The sequence below is a fragment of the Podarcis bocagei genome (assembly GCF_964188305.1).
Source record: "Podarcis bocagei genome assembly, chromosome: 11".
Taxonomy (NCBI): Eukaryota; Metazoa; Chordata; class Lepidosauria; order Squamata; family Lacertidae; genus Podarcis; species Podarcis bocagei.
The window spans coordinates 8343882-8364499 of record NC_138136.1 but is presented as its reverse complement, the minus strand read 5'-3'; the positions used below and the strand labels follow the sequence as shown (position 1 = coordinate 8364499).

The 20618-nt window shown below is 45.9% G+C and overlaps 1 protein-coding gene and 1 long non-coding RNA gene across 4 annotated transcripts in view; one reads left to right on the top strand and one right to left on the bottom strand.

Moving 5' to 3' along the window:
- DAPK1 (death associated protein kinase 1) overlaps positions 1–20618 on the bottom strand; it is a 552849-nt gene that overhangs the window by 74510 nt on the left and 457721 nt on the right. The window contains exons 1-2 of one of the 3 annotated variants that reach the window (XM_081213541.1): positions 6357–6547; positions 5089–5255 (exon numbers count right to left, since the gene is read on the bottom strand). In XM_081213541.1, the coding sequence (XP_081069667.1) occupies positions 5089–5150 (62 nt within the window). In that variant the 5' untranslated portion in view covers positions 5151–5255; positions 6357–6547. Of the gene's footprint in view, positions 1–5088; positions 5256–5714; positions 6281–6356; positions 6548–20618 lie in introns of those variants that run through there. The other 2 variants (XM_081213540.1, XM_081213542.1) reach the window with 2 other exon arrangements.
- Positions 7170–10254, top strand: LOC308597888. The gene is made up of 2 exons (XR_014013255.1): positions 7170–9417; positions 9589–10254. It is a non-coding gene; the product is annotated as an uncharacterized lncRNA (long non-coding RNA).

Sequence of the window (20618 nt, the reverse complement as noted above, 5' to 3'; positions counted from 1 at the left end):
GTCTTCTCTTTTGAAGCAAGGGGCTGCGGGGAGATAGCGATCTCCCTGCAGCCCCTTGCTGCAAAAGACGTCCGGGGGAAGCGGGGAAGCGAAGCGCTTCGCTTCCCCGCTTCCCCCGGACCTCTTCTGAAGCAAGGGGATGGGGGGAGATAGCGATCTCCCTGCAGCCCCTTGCTGCAAAAGACGTCGGATGAAGCGGGGAAGCGAAGCGCTTCGCTTCCCCGCTTGCCCCGGACCTCTTCTGAAGCAAGGGGATGGGGGGAGATAGCGATCTCCCTGCAGCCCCTTGCTGCAAAAGACGTCGGGGGAAGCGGGGAAGCGAAGCGCTTCGCTTCCCCGCTTCCCCCGACCTCTTCTGAAGCAAGGGGCTGGGGGGAGATAGCGATCTCCCTGCAGCCCCTTGCTGCAAAAGACGTCGGGGGAAGCGGGGAAGCGAAGCGCTTCGCTTCCCCGCTTCCCCCGGACCTCTTCTGAAGCAAGGGGATGGGGGGAGATAGCGATCTCCCTGCAGCCCCTTGCTGCAAAAGACGTCGGGGGAAGCGGGGAAGCGAAGCGCTTCGCTTCCCCGCTTCCCCCGGACCTCTTCTGAAGCAAGGGGCTGGGGGGAGATAGCGATCTCCCTGCAGCCCCTTGCTGCAAAAGACGTCGGGGGAAGCGGGGAAGCGAAGCGCTTCGCTTCCCCGCTTCCCCCGGACCTCTTCTGAAGCAAGGGGATGGGGGGAGATAGCGATCTCCCTGCAGCCCCTTGCTGCAAAAGACGTCGGGGGAAGCGGGGAAGCGAAGCGCTTCGCTTCCCCGCTTCCCCCGGACCTCTTCTGAAGCAAGGGGCTGGGGGGAGATAGCGATCTCCCTGCAGCCCCTTGCTGCAAAAGACGTCGGGGGAAGCGGGGAAGCGAAGCGCTTCGCTTCCCCGCTTCCCCCGGACCTCTTCTGAAGCAAGGGGCTGGGGGGAGATAGCGATCTCCCTGCAGCCCCTTGCTGCAAAAGACGTCGGGGGAAGCGGGGAAGCGAAGCGCTTCGCTTCCCCGCTTCCCCCGGACCTCTTCTGAAGCAAGGGGCTGGGGGGAGATAGCGATCTCCCTGCAGCCCCTTGCTGCAAAAGACGTCGGGGGAAGCGGGGAAGCGAAGCGCTTCGCTTCCCCGCTTCCCCCGGACCTCTTCTGAAGCAAGGGGATGGGGGGAGATAGCGATCTCCCTGCAGCCCCTTGCTGCAAAAGACGTCGGGGGAAGCGGGGAAGCGAAGCGCTTCGCTTCCCCGCTTCCCCCGGACCTCTTCTGAAGCAAGGGGCTGGGGGGAGATAGCGATCTCCCCCCAGCCCCTTGCTTCAGAAGAGGTCCGGGGGAAGCGGGAAGCGAAGCGCTTCGCTTCCCCGCTTCCCCCTGACGTCTTTTGCAGCTGTTCCGAAGTGGGGCGGGGGGCGGGGTCACCTGCCCCAGCCGCCCCACTTCGGAAAGCTGTTCCAGGAACAGCTCCATAGGAACCTCCATAGGCGCCCGTCACCTCTCCAGCCGGGAGAGCGCGCGCGGGGCTAAACCAGCCCCCCGCGACCCTCTCCCAGCTGGAGAAGTGACGCGTGACTATGGCAGCAGCCTCTGAAGGATGCACCGAAGCCTGGCGTGGGGGGGGGGCGGAGAGACCTTCTCCCCGCGCCAGCCTTCGGATGGCTGTCCTGAAGACTTGGGGTGGGAGAAGGGTTTTCCTTCCCACCGCCAACATTCAGAATGCTGTTCTGAATGTTGGCGGTGGGGAGGAAAAACCCTCCTCCCACGCAAGCCCCGGGAACAGAGGGAAAGCGCTGCGCGCCTTCCCCTCTGTTCCCGTACCTGTCCTGAAGGCTTGCGGTGGGGAGAAAAGCCCTTCTCCGCACCGCCAGCCTGGCAAGCGGTTTCCCTAGGAACGCATTAATTGATTTTCAATGCATTCCTATGGGAAACCGTGCTTCGCAAGACGAAAAATTCGCTAGACGACAAAAATTGCGGAACGAATTAATTTCGTCTTGCGGGGCACCACTGTACTACGTATTTTCTCCATGGTGCATTTTTATTTTGCTTTGGTAGCACCCAGTGTTTGAAATTCCCCAAACACCAGGCATGTTTTGCTACTGGTGCGGATCCAATGGTGACTACGTGGAGATTGCTGGGCGCCAGGTTGGCGGCTGACCTCTCTATTGAGCCAGCTGACTCATGTGTGGCAAAAGAGGTGCTTCTTACGCTTCCATGTGAATCAGGGGCTCCTGACCCAGAACACAACCTCCATACAAGACGGGGTTTGCCTGCATTCGGAAACATACTTCCTCCACCTGCAGAGGCACAACATTGCTATCATGGCTAGTAGCCCCTGAAAGGTTTGTCCTCTGTGTATTTGACCAAGCTTCATTTACAGGCATCCAAGTTGATGGCCATCACCACCTCCCGCAGCAGCAGAGCTTCCTAGTTAACTACGCACTGCATTAAGAAGTACTTTATCTGCATAGCTGTCAACTTACAGATTTGAAAATAAGAGACCAGCAGCCTTGAAAATAAGGGATCAGCAGCCAAAATAAGGGATCAACAATTACTTTGATAAAATACATATTTTGTTGCGTGCAAATGGCTTTAGATACCTATTAGGTCCATAAATTACCATATAGCATATATTCAACACAAAAAACCAGCAACAATTTGTTGTTGACATTAATAAGGGACAGCAGCGGGACATGGCGCTGGAATAAGGGACTGTCCCGCCAAATAAGGGACGCTTGACAGCTATGTTTGTCTGTCCTGAAGCTTCCAACAAAACTTTTCTGTCCACTTTCTCCATGCCATGCATAATTTTATATGCTTCCATCATGCCACCTCCAACTCGCCTTTTCTCTACATTAAGAAGTCCCAAATGCCGTGACATTGCACATGCTACAATCGTCCCAATTAGTTCTGATCAGTATTCTGTTGAAGGATGAATTTCTTTATTCACTTACTGGGAACAAGTCCCACTGAGCTCAGTGGGGCTTACTTCCAAGCAGACATGCACAGGCTTGCACTGTTAGTGACTACCTGTTAAGATTGTACTTGGGAATCATCAGTACTGATGCAATCTGCACAAAAAGAAGCACTGCCCTTAGTAAAATGGGAGAACATCCATGTTTAAATTTAAGCTGAATTATGGGAGCACTACTTTTGTTTTCCCATCAGCCACTGTATGACGATTGCCAGAAACCAATTTAAAGGTCACTGAATTAAAAGCGATCAACTGTTTTACTGTACATTTTAGGGAGAAATGGATTCCCACATAACATGTCGAGGTACGGAATTTAGCTTTTATACACTAAATAGTGCACATTCAATTCACAATAATTAAAGGGACACTGTTCCCCACCTCCACTCCCCCCCCAAAACCCCAAGTTTACAGCATTGAAATAAAAGGCTGCAGCATCAGATTTCTATTTTTGTATAACAATTTTGTATGATACACACATCACTGGTAAAAGTAAACTCATTTAAGCAAGCACAAAAATCAAGATGGAAGCCAACACTAATGCTTTTTTTCCAAGCGTGAGAGCCCCTTCATCCACAGGGCAGGCTCACAGTATAGACTTTGGTCAAGCCGCTAGCTCAGTTTAGATGTAATGACAAACAAGAGTTTGGTGAATAGGAGCATCTCTATAGGTTTAAATAAATGCATGTTCTCTCTTTGGATGCAAGTTCCCTCCATCCACTTACTACTTTTTGCTAACCATAGCTTGTCATGTTGTCCAAATTGGTACACCATGGTTAGTGATAATCTCTAAACTATTGTTTGCAGACCCACACCAAATCATGGTATGGAGGTCAGTGGCTCAACTTAACCTTCCCCAGAGTTGTCGTGATAGTAGTGAAGAATAATAAAACACTTAGGGGCAAATTTAACTTCACACTATGGTGAATGTGCAAGTGTATCAGCTTGCTAGAGAACCCTCCCATTCCTAAGCTGGGGGTTCACCCAACCATTTTGGGGGTTCAGGGAAAAAGCCTTATTGTGCAACCCTTGTGCAGAGCCTCCGCTTACAGAACTTGTTAGGTAAATCCTACCCTTAGTGTACTGCAGAGTGCTATACTGCAAAGCACCAATAGTTCACCTAGTTTTTAAATTTAAAAATTAGCAATACCTTAAAAGATAAAATGCAAGCAGCAAACACAACACACAGTAAAAAGCGCACACTTCATTTAGCAATTAAGCTAGGAGATTTAAAACCAAAAGCAAACTATAATCTCTAGTCAATGGTCTGGGTTTTCCAGCACAAAGCTGTGGCATAGACACAGCATTCTGTAGTATTCAACTAACAAGCTTTATGGAGACCGTGTTAAATCTACACTGCTTAATGACTATAAATCTCTTGATCTGACATTTGACTGGAATGGAATAATTGAACTCTGATACCTTGAAACTGATCAATCTCCACTGGATTGAAAACAAATGCTAGAAATTATCTGTATTCAGGCACCCTCATACTTAAAGAACCAAGATGAAGCTGGAGAAATTATTAATATTGCATGCTAGTATTAATATTGCAAACTGGTTTGCATTCTTCCACATACACTTATAATTCACTACTGTTATCATCAGAACTTAAGTGTGCATACAAAACCCACCTGCCTATGCAAACCACTTTTGCAATCAGCATAAAAATAGACATACAAGTATGTTTCAATCCTCCAGCCTTACATACAGAAGAAAATCGCTTTAGCTTAGAATCACCTTTCTACGCAATGTCATCTGAGTACATATAATGTATGCAAGGAGACACCTCTCTATGAAACACTAATAGCAATGCCAAGTGTAACACATTTTGCTTCTGGCTTACATATTAACTCTTATAAGGCACACAGGCTCTAAAATATACCACAGAACATTCCTTAATCTGAGGCATATAAGCAGCTCACTGGGGTTAGCAGCAAATGAATTTACACTCCAATCCAACACAGTCTGCTCATTTCTCCTGCTTCCTCCAACAGAACCGCTGGCTTCTCTTCCTCCACAGACCCTCTGCTATCTGGTCCTTGACCGGGGGACAATCTTACTGATACAGGCCCACACCTGGCATGCACTTTTCCTTCCAACAAGTACGGTACCTTCCAAGTTCCTCCCCGATCTCATAGTGATCATCCAGGTTCTCTTGCCTGAAGACAGTCATGATAGCTGCCACTCCTCAGAAAGGAAAACAACACTCTCGGCCGTCGCCGCCTTTCAACTCATCACATCCCTGGTAAAATCCTCCAGCATTTTGCGGCTGCAATCCCTGAAGAAACAGAGGTGGGGACGGGGAAGGGGAAAGACAGTTGTTTAGTTAAAACGCCTGCGTTTGCAAGAGGGGTGTGGTTATCTGCACACTGCAACATGCACCCAACCCGCACCGGTTAACGCCAGATATCAGCAGCGGCGGAGGCGGCGACCCCGGTTTCAGAATCGCCGTGCGGATCAGCCCGCGCGCGGCCTTGGGCTGCTCAACTTTGCTCTCCAGGAGCCTCTGGGGCTGCGCTGCCGACGGCAAATGGAAGGCGCCGTTTCTTCCCCGGCCTCCCGTCCATACATACATAGGAGAGGGGCTCTCCCTCGCCTCCCCCCTTCCTCCGAAGCTGCAAAACGGGAAACGCGCCGGCCTGCGGGAGGGAAGGGGAGGGGAGACCCGACGCTCGTTTCCCGGATCGAGCCCCTCCACGGGCGAGAGAGCAAAGCGCAGCGCCCAAGCGCGCCTCACCTTTCGCTGGCCAAGAAAGCCGGAGCGGCGGCGCGAGCAGCCACCATTTCCACCTCAGGAAGGCGCCTCCGAGCCGCCCGTGCGCCACATTCCTCAGCGACTCCCCCTCCGTTACCCGGTCAACTAGGACGTGCTACCGGGAGGAGCCGCCGCTGCTACTACTACCCGGTTTAAAAGGCGCCTGCCTCAGAGGAGACCACATCCATCTCGGGAGGCAGCCAGCGCCGGCCTGCCCAGGTTGCCTCCAGGGGCGCGGGGACCCTTCCTCCTTTCCCTTTCCCCTCCTCGGCGCTCGCACGAGGCCTCCTCTCCCCCACACGCAGCGGCGCCGGAGAAGGAGGGAAGCGGCCAGCAGCTCGGCTCAACTAACCGAGGGGAGGGAGCGGCGGGGGGAGGGAGGGGGGGAGGGAGGGAGAAAGGGAAGGAAGCCCTCCGCCTCGCCGCGCTCTGCTGTGGCGGCGGCGGCTGCAGCTGCAGGGGGAGGAGCGCGCGCGCCGGAGTTCTCCTTTGGCGCAGCGACCCTCTTCCCGGGTTGGGGCAGCCCGAGAGAGAGAGAGAGAGAGAGAGAGAGAGAGAGAACCCGCCCCCTCTTTCTCCTCCTCAGCCACGCAGCGCTCTCTTTCTCTCGCGCCGGCGACTCACCGGCCGCACTGGCTGCAGGCGGCGACAATCGGCCCCTGCCGACGTCCTCGCTCCCGGGAGAGCCCAGCAAGGCAGGAGAAGGACTCCGGCCAGCGGCCAATGGGAAGGCAGCTGCGCGCGGCGCTCCCCCCCCTCCTTCTCCTCTCCTGACCTGCGCTCCGCAGCGGCGAAGGGGCGGGCAGCGCGGACGCAGGCGCGCAACGCGGCCGTACAGGTGTCAAGAACTGCCGGTGCGCGCGCGCGGGGCCCGCTTGGGCCGCCCGAGGGTTCGCCTCGGTTTGCCCAGCGGGGAGGAGGAGGCGCTTAGGCCCGCTGCCGCCCCTGCGGCGCCCTTTGGAGTGGCTTCGACGGCCCGGCAGCTGGGCGCAAATGGCTCCGCTTGGGATTAATCGACGGCGAGAGGGCAAAGTGCTAAAGCAACAACCTGAGATATGCAAGTGACACAACCTTGATGGCAGAAAGAGAGGAGGAATTAAAGAACCTTTTACTGAGGGTGAAAGAGGAGAGCGCAAAATATGGTCTGAAACTCAACATCAAAAAAACGAAGATCATGGCCACTGGGCCTATCACCTCCTGACAAATAGAAGGGGAAGAAATGGAGGCAGTGAGAGATTTTACTTTCTTGGGCTCCATGATCACTGCAGATGGTGACAGCAGTCATGAAATTAAAAGACGCCTGATTCTTGGGAAAAGAGCAATGACAAACCTAGACAGCATTTTAAAAAGCAGAGACATCACCTTGACAACAAAGGTCTGTATAGTAAAAGCTATGGTTTTCCCAGTAGTGATGTATGGAAGTGAGAGCTGGACCATAAAGAAGGCTGATCACTGAATAATTGATGCATTTGAATTCTGGTGCTGGAGGAGACTCTTGAGAATCCCATGGACTGCAAGAAGATCAAACCGATCCATTCTTAAGGAAATCAGCCCTGAGTGCTCACTGGAAGGACAGATCCTGAAGCTGAGGCTACAATACTTTGGCCACCTCATGAGAAGAGAAGACTCCCTGGAAAAGACCCTGATGTTGGGAAAGATGGAGGGCGCAAGGAGAAGGGGAGGACAGAGGACGAGATGGTTGGACAGTGTTCTCAAAGCTACCAGCATGAGTTTGACCAAACTGCAGGAGGAAGTGGAAGACAGGAGTGCCTGGCATGCTCTGGTCCATGGGGTCACGAAGTGTCGGACAAGACTAAATGACTAAACAACAACAACAACAACATTGTGACTTCAGGCATGCAGGAGCTGGAGCCTGTGGTTGAGAAGAGGCTCCAAATCACAGCTCTCTCCTCAGCTTGCCCTTTCAAGTTATGCTCTCTGGCCTAATAAGCAAGATAAGCTTATTAGATAAGATAAAGGACCGTATTAAAATGGATTGTCTTGTAGCTACACCAGGTTAAGAAACATGAAACTTACTGGAACATAAGAGGTGAACAATAGCAAAACTGGAACAACTCACATAGTTTTTTTGTTTACTTTCACTACGGGGGGGGGGGGAGAAAGTATTGTAAAGTATTGTAATGTTTGCGGTAGATGAGCCTTTCCAAAAGTGTGACGGATTCCAGAAGGCCTAAAATGATTTAAAATTGGCTGAGATAATGTGTGTTGGGGAAGATGGCAGAAGGTGCTAGTTTAAGTCTACTACTGTGCAAGGGACTGCTATTTATAGACTTTAAGATTTACAGCAACACCTACAAAATCAAATTAAAATACTGTAAATTTCCCCATCCTTCTGTCAGTTTATTTGTAATCACAACAAGTGAGTCCAAATAGGTCTTGCAGTGCTTCTGAAAGATGCTCTACTATCAGCTTTGAAGGCTTTCTGAAGAGAAAGAGTTGCTTAACCAAGGGATGACTCTTATCTACATACCTTGCTAAATTTGCCTGAGAAGGGATACTGATAGGACTCTACCACTGGCTGATTTCAGATAACTAGCATCATTGCTTAGCACAGGGAAAGAAGTGATTGGTTAAGTTTTGTTGTTGTTAGTCTGAAGCCTTTTAGCTGTGTATTGGTCAAAACCAGCTGCTTACATTCTTTTTAGAAGCGGACACTGGAACAATGTTGCCTGTGATCGATTGCCATTAGCAGGAGATGGGCTGATTTGCTCAGCACCAAAGACGAAACTCATATTAAAAGGACATTACTGTTCAAAATATGTATGTTGATTTAGTTTGAATGAATTTCCAGAGGGATATCTGCATAAATCTAATGCAGAAAAAGGAACAACATAAATTGAGCCCTGCTGAATCCTGCCAGAGGCCAATCATACCCAGGATTATGTCCTCACAGTTGCCAACTTGATGTCTGAGAAGCCCGCAAGCAGAAATTGAATGCATCAGCAGTCTCCCCACCTATAAGTCCTAGTAGCTGGTATACTGAGGTTATACTTACTCGTGAGAAAGGTTTTGGGAGTAATCCGCAAGGAAAAATCTCTCCTTGCTGCCTTGTGGGGCATCTTCAGGAGAGGAAAAGTTTAAGGAGCAAATCCTACACAAATCCAAAGTGAAGTCCCTGAGACGGCTTAATAGCATCTTGTATGCCTCCTGCCGGCAGCTCCTGCAGCCAAGCTGGTGCCAGAACTTGGACTGCATCAGTGAGGCCGAGTGGAGGATCGTGTTGTCTGGGCCGCCCAGGACCTCCACACACACACTGTGCCCAGGCTTGCACCCTGGAGAGGTCACTTCAGTGCTACTAATGCAGCAAAAACAATCAATGCAAGAGGCAGCAGTTATGAGTTACCAGTCTCTGCAGCCACAGCAGGCGCTGTGATTTCCCAGCAGTTTGCCTTCAATCCCAGAGGCACACTCCATTGTATCTTGAGAAAGACGGATACCAACAAAACTGCCTCCAACGGTGGAACATCTCTCATGGACTAGAAACCATTGATACCCTTGCCCTTCATGAATTTATCTAATCCCCCCTTAAAGCCATCCAAGTTGGTTGGAATCACTACCTTTTGTAGGAGCAAATTCCAATCTAACTATGCTCAAGGTGAAGAAGAAAGAGCCTTGTATTACTCTGAAGGCTAATGCATTTGATTACGAGGTTTTTAAGGTTACCGTATTTTTCGCTCTATAACACGCACCCGACCATAACACGCACGTAGTTTTTAGAGGAGGAAAATCCGTAGGCATGCCACCCGTAGGCATTCCCTCCACAACACGCACAGACATTTCCCCTTACTTTCTAGGAGGAAAAAAGTGAGTGTTATGGTGCAAAAAATACGGTAAGAACAAAACTATATCCACATTGAGTTTTCAGTCAATGTGAACTGTGTAAAACAAATCCTGTATCCTCCTCCTGTTACATGTTGACAGTACTGAAATTTAAATTGCCAAAACAAAACCAAGAGAACTGCCTAGAATTACCGTAGATATAGCTTGCTTCACCAGCTGGCTTATATAATATGATGAAACTCTTGGGATGACTCAGGATTGAAGAAAGGAAACCAAACGGAGGCAGTTTGGAAAACAAAATACATTCCTAATTATACAGAAATGTTGCAGTATTTATTAAATTTCACACTTTATTACCAAGATGAAAAATGTGGGGGTTTTTTACTCATTAGTAAGTAAAAAGTAAGCATTAGATGATGATTCTACAACGCTACTAAATGTTTTTTTACCCATTCAATTCCGTTCTATCTTGCCCATTTCTTTTCATAATTGAGATTGTGATTCCACGATTCTACTAAATGTTTTTGTACCCATTTAATCCAGTATTATCTTACCTATTTCTTTTCATGCTTGAGACAAGTTTTCAGGTCATACGCAACCCCAAAGGAGCATAAAACCTACTGCAGATGAGCAGCTTTTAATTTTCGTGTGAACTATTTTATCTCATAAAAATTGCTGATCATTAAAGGTCAAGGGAAGTACAACAATCAGACAAGGCATGTCTTCATACACAAGGAACCCCAGTTGTCTAATGGCTGGTGTGTAGGTGTACATATTTTGTCTCTCCAGGACTCAGTTTATCTGAACTGGTAATTTGGGTAATTCTGGGTGTTGGATAAAGTATGATTAAGAACTGTCGACATGTAGTCTTTCTCATCCCAAGAAATATGGGATCCATGGCTCCCAACTTCCTCCACATAAACTTGATAAATAATATGAAGTTGTGAATAATAAAGATGGTGGAGAAGAGAACTAATTTGATGTAGCTGAATGAGGTGAACAGGTTTGATTTCTCCTTGTGCAAGCACCCAGGGTACATTTTGTCTGGCATTGATTATGGTTTTTTTTTTGTATTTTTCTAAGGACAAGTTTAGCATTCTGCTTAGTTTAGCAACTTCCCAGGGAGCTAGCGGATTCTATGATCAAATAGATAGAGGTGATCTTAAGCCTGGTGTTTGAAGCATTCTTGCTTATGGTACTGGATGTCCTCTGACATTCATGCCAAGGTCATCTGACTTAGGACTGTTGGGAATTCCATTCCACCCTTGCTGCAGATATGTGGGATTGTTACATGTCACATGTCTGTTTATATTCCAGCACAGATTGCTGGAGTCCCATGAGCGGAACATCCTCTCTGTGTTGCTTTTGTTTTCTCTCTCTCTTAGAAGAACGACCATGTTTTTCTTTGTCCTGATTTATGTATAATAAATGCGTAGTATAGTCCAACAAGGACTTCATGGCTGTCATAACTTCCAATGAGTTGTCCTAGGTTATATTGGGAATATTAAAAAGTTACAAAGTTCAAGCTTTAGATTTACTTTTCAGTATTAGGCAGACTCCATTAATCTAAAATTATTAGTGACATTGATATAAGGACGTTGTTACAGATAAGACAGCTACCTAATCAAGGTTGCTTACCTCTGCAAGGATGGTAAACTAATTGGGTTGGTCTGTTACAGGGATCCTAATGTAACTCTAATATATTCTATAATTAACATGGTGGAGTTACTAATGGAGAATGGAAAGAGGTTCTGTGGATACCCTAACCAAACGGTGAACATAGTTCCTTAAATTTAGCAAAGAGAAATGCTGTTGCAACCCACACCTGCCCCCCCCCACTAACGTGAATACCATTCTGTGTCTGCTAACATGGGCCACCACGTTCTTCAGTAGCTGGAAGTTTCCAAATCTTTTTCAGATGCACCTCCAGGCAGAGTGCATTACAAGAGTGTAATCTGGAGGTTGCCAGAGCATGAATGACAGCCACCAGTCTCTGTATTCAGAAAGACAGTGTAGCATTGCGTACAGCTGCATTCTGATGGCATAGGACCTGCGAATGATGAAGTATTATTGCAAATTCTGTGTCTCTTGCCCGGAGCATTATCTGGATTTAAGACCATCTGGGAACCGTAAAGTTAGCCACTTAAGAGCAGAAGAGCAGGGTTACAAGTGCAGCAACCAACTGCAGCCATTCAAAATCCAGACAGTTAATCTGCTAAGGCTATCACTTGAGAACAACTGTGTTGAATTTTGTAGATGGTAATCTTAATTGCCTGAAATTTGCTAGTTGTTCATTAGGGCAAAGAGAGACAAGTTATTAGAATTATCTGGCCATATTTATTTTAGCAATAAAATATATTCTGTTATTGTGCCATCATTTGTCAGGGTCAATTAAAAATTTGCTGTATTGAATTGAGATGTAGAAAAACTATATTTTCTCCCTAGCAATAAATAGTTGATCTTGTTTGAGGCAAATAATGGCTAAAGCAGTAAATTGGAAGTCAACAAGTAATGCATTTAAATTGGTATCTTCTATTTGAAGGGTCTCTCTCTCTCTCTCTGTATTGTGCAATGGCAACCCATAATTATTCCAACTCTAGGGTTGGGTGCTGATAGCACCTACACTGAATATCACAAGCATTAATGATACTGTTCACATAGTAAGAGACATAAATATATCTAATGGTTCAGATCATGCTTGTTTCACTTCCTTAAGTGTTCCTGGACATATTTAAGGGAGAAAGTTTTAAGTCGTCTTAAAAGCTGCATTACTACTGGGTACAAATATAGATTAGTTTAATATCAACCGCATGATTATGTGCAATGTGTTTAATCTGTGCTACAGCTCCAAATAATGCAGAAATTATCTATATAATGCAGAGCAGTTGGCTGTAATCACTGTTGCTGTCCTGGGATCTCCTTGGTACCAGAGGCTGTGTCAGTGACGGCTTATTCCATTCAACAATATTGTTCTTCCTCTCCAGTTTCACTGCGTCACAAAAATAATACTGTATGAGGATATCCTTTGGTAACCTGCTATATCCTGCTGGCTTGTTAAATGCTGTAATAAACAAGCAGGAAGGAAAACAGGCTTACCAGGCTTGATTCTAGAAAAGCTAAGTACTCCAGATTATCAGGTATGGCAACAACCCAAAAGGCTGGGCAAGTATAGCAAATTATTTTTCGCACAGAAATAAGCATTAATTATCATTCATTGTATTTCTTAAGCAGTAGTTTTCTAGTATCCAGACTTACTCATTTCCCATCCTCAAATAACTTTCTTCTAGATCTAATGTGTGCATTAAATGTCCTTCTTCAGCTGCCTTAGCATAGCTTTGACATACAACGTGATATAAACCAAAATCTCTCTCTATGGATTTATTATCTTTCTTGCACTCTCACGACATTCTATCACACTCTAGTATGAGACCCTGAGAAGGGCTACCAAAATATTGCGGTTCAATCTGGATATAACTGGAGGGGGGGAGTGTAAGATCTGCTGGGATTACCAGAACAGGGAACAAGTTTAATTGTTCTGCAACAGTATGATCTTGAAGTTTCCAAAGCAAGGATCACATTGGCTAGCCTATGTCTCTGAGACAGTGCCTTTAATAGTTATATGTACGATGCAAAGGATGCAATAGTTATACGTACGATGCAAAGCACCGTGCATAAATAAACAAAGCATCACTTTTTTAAGGAGAACAGAATCAAATACCCTGGAATCAGTAGCCTAAGCCACCGGCATATTTCACAGAGAGGGGCACTGCAAAAAGGAAGAAAAGCAAAGTCCTTCTTGGCTAAAAGAACACCAACAAATGGAAAATGCTAATTTTCACAGTACAGCTCACAAAGGAGGGCAAGTGATATTACAAAGGACATGGCAGCTATGTGTGGAGTTCTCACTTCCCTCCCTCTGGTAACTTTCTCCATTTATCTTCTGTCCTGACATCAGGATGCACATTCCCCCCACCTAACCCTGAACCAATGGCAGCCAATGATGTGAAGCAGGAATGGGTAAATGCGCAGTCCAACACAGCACAGGATGAGTTCCATTGCTTGTTACAAGGACTCATGATGGGCTTGCTGCTTTTAATCATACACAGGTCTGCTATCCCTGGGTAAACAGACAATATTCTTCCCTTCTTGCTAAAAATGCAAAGGGCCAATATTACCCCACTTGCTGATAATCAAGGAGGCTTAACCTTCTAAAAGCCAAAGAGGATAAAATTGTGTTGCTTTGTTGTCTAACAACCAAATCACAAAAGCAGCTGTAGTGCAAAGCCAAAATTTATGTGACTGTTTGCCTGTTATTTGTATGTAAAGATGACTGTGTAAATTGAGCATAAGTGATACTGAAGAGGGTTGTAAATCATTTGCCTAGTTGAGATAATGGGACCTTTATTTCCGTGGACCATGCCAGGAAATATAAAGGCTTTCAGCCAGACTGGATTCCCTGTAATTAATAAAAGGCATTGTAATGAATCAAACACAATTCTAGAACAGTTGGGAATTGAAGGTGGCAACAAAACATTATCATAGCTTGCTCATTTGGGGATACATGTCTGTATGTCCTTGAATGGTTTATACACTTAGGCACTGGGGAGAGAAATCCTATGCATATTTTGCAGGAAGTAACGGCCACTGAATTCTGTGTGATGTTCTTCAGGGTAAATTTAATGGAGGCTCACCCTGTATATTACCTTCCTATAGAGTTCAGTATTACAAGGTTTCTGTGCTTTTTGCTAAGGAATAGCTTTGCTGTTTGTCAACTTTGTTCGGTAAAATAAATCTTTATTTGTTCATCTTCTGCCTGAGTCTGCAAGTAGCTAAGTTTACCTTCACACAAAACTAAAAGATAACCCATGGCAGTATTATAGAGGGGGTCCACCGCAAAATATTACGGAAACAATACCACAATAGCACAGCAAGACAATGACATAACAACAATTTCATAATAACATAGCAAAAGCAATAATGTAGTAAGAATTTCATAATAACATAACAAAACAAAAATAAAACATGCAAAAATCCACATTTCAATACTAAATATAACCAGGTTACTTAAACAAGAAAGGACCTGGGTGGTGCTGTGGGTAAAAGCCTCAGTGCCTAGGGCTTGCCGATCGAAAGGTCGGCGGTTCGAATCCCTGCGGCGGAGTGCGCTCCTGCTGCTCGGTCCCAGTGCCTGCCAACCTAGCAGTTCGAAAGCACCCCCGGGTGCAAGTAGATAAATAGGGACCGCTTACCAGCGGGAAGGTAAACGGCGTTCCGTGTGCTGCGCTGGCTCGCCAGATGCAGCTTGTCACACTGGCCACGTGGCCCGGAAGTGTCTGCGGACAGCGCTGGCTCCCGGCCCATAGAGTGAGATGAGCGCACAACCCTAGAGTCTGTCAAGACTGGCCCGTACAGGCAGGGATACCTTTACCTTTACCTTTACCTTTACTTAAGCAACATGCAGCATCTAATAGCAAAAATTAAAAAGGGAGCTTCACAGTTTCACCTTAGTCCTAGAAACACCCCTCCCATGATGTTGCTCATCCATGGTCATCCGTTTAATGTGCAGCAGGTGAAGAAGAGCTATCCGAAATGTGACACAGGGCAAGAGCATAGGCGATCCTCCTTGCTCCAAGGACAGGACCTATTTACAAGCCCATTTTATCTGAGTAAACATCAGTTCAGCAACCTTTGATTTATTAATTTTCTCCGTTCATTTAATTTGAAGCGAAAACACCGAAACCTTGCACCTTAGGAAGCAAAATGTAATTCTGCATGAATATAACAGTTCCTTTTCTGTTTTGATACCAGACAGCCACAAAATGTTTTGGAATACACTGTCTTGGTTCTGTTGCCTTTTCTGCATTTTCTGAGGCAGGCCGTTTAGCATTTGTTGCCATGGATGCTGAACAGCACAATGAACTGTTTGGAAGCTTTTTTAAAAAAAATAAAGGCTGCAATGCTGCCCACATAGACTATATTTAAATTCCATCAGCTTCACACTGTGCTTCCAAAGCTGCTTTACATAACTCCAAACTATACATGAAGGTGGCAGATAAATCCCTGGATTTTCATGTGTAAAGTGGGAGTGTATTTTGAAAGGCTAAAGAATCACAGGGGGGAGGGATGTTAATCCATCTTCTGACCAATAGTCTTATTCCTGATTCCTGAAATCTATTCCACTGTCCCCCGCCCCCAGATTGGTGTGTTTTGCAGGTGTAATCTGGAACATGTTGACATAATAGTACAGTTCTGGAGGATTTGTATCAGACCATCATTCTGCTTCGTTAGTTCTGTGAAGCTTCCTGAAACCACATCATTGCACTCTTTCACTATAGCACAAGAGAAACGGGATACAAAACTCACAGCCAGAACACTTGTGTTATAAAAAGTTATATGATTTTAGCAGGAAGTTACAGGACAGGCAGCAATGGGTATGGCTGCACCAAACCTTTTGCAGACGCAAAGTGGAAAACTTCCATCTCTGCCATAGTGTCATTCCTGGTCCCAACACACACAGTTGCCATTTTAAAGCAATTTAACCCAGTTCTAGGTATCACCACAATACCTCAGACTCTGGCTGAACTTGTCTTCTTTGTGATGAGACTCAAAGTGCGTTCATCAGAAAAGAGGACACTGACATTCTTTGCCGTTTTTAAACACATATCAGATAATGGACAGTGGAAGAGCACTGTTGGTGAACAAGGAAACCTGGTGCCACTTGGAAACACACAAATAACTATGAAAAATAACTTTTCCCGACATTTGGTCTTGCATAAGTGATGCGGAGTTAACATGATGGACCAGAGGATCTGGTCTCAAGAATGTTATTAGCAAGGGTAAAAATACCAAGCTTAAATTATACATTTTTTCAGTCTTTTATTTTCTTTTTGCAGGCAGTTGCATTTAGATCAGAAGTCTCAGGACCAGGAGAATAAGCCACTTGGTCTGTAATGACATCAAGAGCACAGGTCCTGGTTATAGGTAGTTGTTGTTGTTTAGTCATTTAGTTGTGTCCAACTCTTCATGACCCCATGGACCAGAGCACGCCAGGCACTCCAGTCTTCCACTGCCTCCCGCAGTTTGGTCAAACTCATGTTGGTAGCTTCGAGAACATTGTCCAGCCATCTCATCCTCTGTCGCCTGCTTCTCCTTGTGCCCTCCATCTTTCCCAACATCAGGGTCTTTTCCAGGGAGTCTTCTCTTCTCATGAGGTAGCCAAAGTATTAGAGCCTTGGCTTCAGGATCTGTCCTTCCAGTGAGCACTCAGGGCTGATTTCCTTCAGAATGAATGGGTTTGATCTTCTTGCAGTCCATAGGACTCTCAAGAGTCTCTTCCAGCACCATAATTCAAAAGCATCAATTTTTTGGCAATCAGCCTTCTTTATGGTCCAGCTGTCACTTCCATACATCACTACTGGGAAAACCATAGCTTGAACGATACGGACCTTTGTCGGCAAGGTGATGTCTTGTGTCCAATGAACCATATATAATGTTCTTCCTTTCATTTAAACAGCAAACCCTACGAAGGTCTCATTTTACCAGAAGATTAGACAATTTAATGGCGGACAAGGCTACCAGTGGCTCCTGACAACAATGGCTGGGCTCTACCTCCACTCTCAGAGGCACGATGCCTTTGAATAGCAGCTGGGCAGAGTGTTGTTGTGTTCCTGTGATGCTTGCAGGCTTCCTGTAGGCATCTTGTTGGCCACTGTGAGGATGCGGCCTAGATGGCCCACTGGCCTGATCTAGCAGACTCTTCTTATGTTCTTATGTTTGAAATGGATTACAGCCATCATTTATCCATTATATCACAATGTGTTATGTTGAAGCATATTATTTATATTTTCTATATATGGGACCAAGGGTTCAGAGTGCTTCCATACACCCGTGTCTATCCCAAGGTCAGCTTCTGAGTATCTATCATTCTGTTGTTCTCGGCAGTGGCTCGCAGGAGAGATCGTGATTCAGCCAGTTCAATAAGGATATGTGTATCATTATTCAGTCAAGAAGATCTGAGGCACAAGAAGGTACCTTGCTCAAAATTAATGTATCCATTACATCTAGAGAAAGGAAGGAACAGCCCTGCAGACTTTCTAAAAACGCTGCAGTGACTGTCTAATTTTAAAAACTGCTAGATAGACTCATTCAAAGTCTATCACATGCTTGTGGGTTTATTTACATTCATCTTGTTTTATGCAAATTACCTTACCTTACCTTTATAAGCAGAAGGTGTTGCCTCTGTGTTTCTGGGAAAAAGCTCAGAGACAGCTCAAGCGATTAGAACCCGCAACGTGTCATTTAAAACCCTACTGAATAGCCATGATCTGGCACTGCTTAATTTATTATCAAAATGCCTGTGAATCTCAGAATTCAGACTCAACAAATTATAATTAGAATCAAAGATTTCTACATCACTATAATCCAGCTGCCTGGATTTCATCTCGCAAAGACCACCAGTGAAAACAGATAGCCTGATACAAGCCCAGAGACTTTTGTTGTCTTAACCTTTTTCCTGCCACATCCTTACATGTTCTGTGGTCAGGGGACCTTGCAAGCCTTTGTTTGACTGGGGTCAGGGTGGCAGTGTTGCATCTGGCCCAGATCTATTTTACTTGCCCTTCCCCACTCATCTGCTGCTGCAGCTTTTAATGAGTGAATGCAGGGAAGGCAGTGAGAGATTTTACTTTCTTGGGCTCCACGATCACTGCAGATGGTGACAGCAGCCACGAAATTAAAAGACGCCTGCTTCTTGGGAGAAAAGCAATGACAAACCTAGACAGCATCTTAAAAAGTAGAGACATCACCTTGCCGACAAAGGTCCGTATAGTAAAAGCTATGGTTTTCCCAGTAGTGATGTATGGAAGTGAGAGCTGGACCATAAAGAAGGCTGATCGCCGAAGAATTGATGCTTTTGAATTCTGGTGCTGGAGGAGACTCTTGAGAGTCCCATGGACTGCAAGAAGTTCAAACCTCTCCATTCTGAAGGAAATCAGCCCTGAGTGCTCACTGGAAAGACAGATCCTGAAGCTGAGGCTCCAATACTTTGGCCACCTCATGAGAAGAGAAGGCTCCCTGGAAAAGACCCTGATGTTGGGAAAGATGGAGGGCACAAGGAGAAGGGGACGACAGAGGACGAGATGGTGGGACAGTGTTCTCGAAGCTACCAGCATGAGTTTGACCAAACTGCGGGAGGCAGTGGAAGACAGGAGTGCCTGGTGTGCTCTGGTCCATGGGGTCACGAAGAGTCGGACACGACTAAACGACTAAACAACAACAAAAGGGAAATTGTTAGGACATAGTTTATTGCAACGCATACATAAGCTCCATGGAGGATTTAGCAGTGGTTGCTGGTGCCTATTGCAGGCTGCCGTATGTCCCGGATATTACTGGAATTTCAAAGGTGGAAGTGACGTTTGGGGTGGATTTCTGGAAGGAAACAGTTTGTCCTGGAACTTCAGCATGCAACAAAATTGGCATTTTTTGTAATTTTGGGGTCAGTATAAAAACGGTTTTCGAGGTGTCCTGGTTTTTTTAAAATGCTGTATGGCAATCCTTGGGACTGGTAGGGTGGAAAATGTGGAGCCTAAATGTGGGGAGAACGAGAGCCAATAAGAGGCAGAGCCACCTAATTCTAGTTTTGTCTCCATCCTTCTCCCTGCTGAATTCTACATAGGCAGTGCCACCCCCAGGAGGCAGGTAAGGACTGGCTGAGGCCAGAATGAGATTTGTGGGCCAAGCCCCATTATCTCCTATAGAGCAGCTTCCACTAGTATTTAGCAAGGGAATTCTGTAATTCCTAAGTAAATAACTGGGTCATACAGTTATTAACTGGGTTTTCACTGTGGTTTTCCTATGTGCATCTCACAGTAGTCAAGAGTCAGGACAGATTAGCTCAAACATAAAATCAGCACCTGACTGGAATTAAATGTAGCTAAAAAGAAGAAGACATGATCACTTGAGGGTTACATTTTGAAAAGAAAAATAGCATTGTGAGTGTACATTTTGTCCTGTTCCAGTAGCAGAATATGAAAGGCAGATTTATTTTCAAATTCTGGAGCTCTGGAAATAACATGTCTGAAACCAAAATGTATGATAACTGCTTCTGCAGCACCCAGCTATCACCACTAGCAAGCCAAATATTTCCAAAAACTGCCCTGTGCAGCTGTTAGTTAAATGCTTCTTGCATGGTCTTAAATTAGCATATGAATGCACTATTTTCTGTGCGTATTTACCCACATCCCTTGGTATTTCCTAAAGTAAACACTCATGTATATGAAATGACAAGGATCAAATCTATGCAAACAGTGTCACCAAGACATTTTAGAGATATTATAATCATGTGTGGCATATTTCACAGACGTACACTCCACCTGTCTATCTTGCACACAAAGGCACAGATCAGATTAAAATATCTGGAGCATGATATTTACACACAGAGAGCTGTTGCGCTTCTTTCCACTTGGAACAGAAGTACCCTCGTATGCGAACACAGTTTGGACTGAGGAAACTGTTGTTGTTGTTGTTGTTGCTTAGTCGATTAGTCGTGTCCAACTATTCGTGACCCCCTGGACCAGAGCACGCCAGGCACTCCTGTCTTCCACTGCCTCCCGCAGTTTGGAAACTGATGTGTGGATAAGAAGCTGCATGGATCCCACCACGCATTTGGACAAGGAGTGTCTCTAGGCAAAATTTGCAATGGGACACAAGGGCCTCTAACTCCTTATCGTCAGGAGTTTCCGGCTCTTTAACAATTTTGTCTTCTCCTGAAATGGTGCTGCAGCCAAGTCACTTCCCCACCCATGTCCCCTGAGCCTTGCTAAGGTCTTCTGTCTCTAAATGTCCTGGGGGCCTGTCACCTGCATTTACAGTGTACATGTGGCAAGAAGCCTTCCTGCTGTCACTTAGCATCACACGAAAGAGCTTTCAAAACCTGACCACTGGAGCAGAAAATAGCTATGCTTTCTATATGGCTAATGCCCTCTTCCCCCTCATTTGACTAGGATTTTTAAATATAGGTCATTTTCATCCTTTGTCACAAAAACTTTTTTAAAAATGGGTAAAATTGTTTCATTTCCTGAAAAGCTG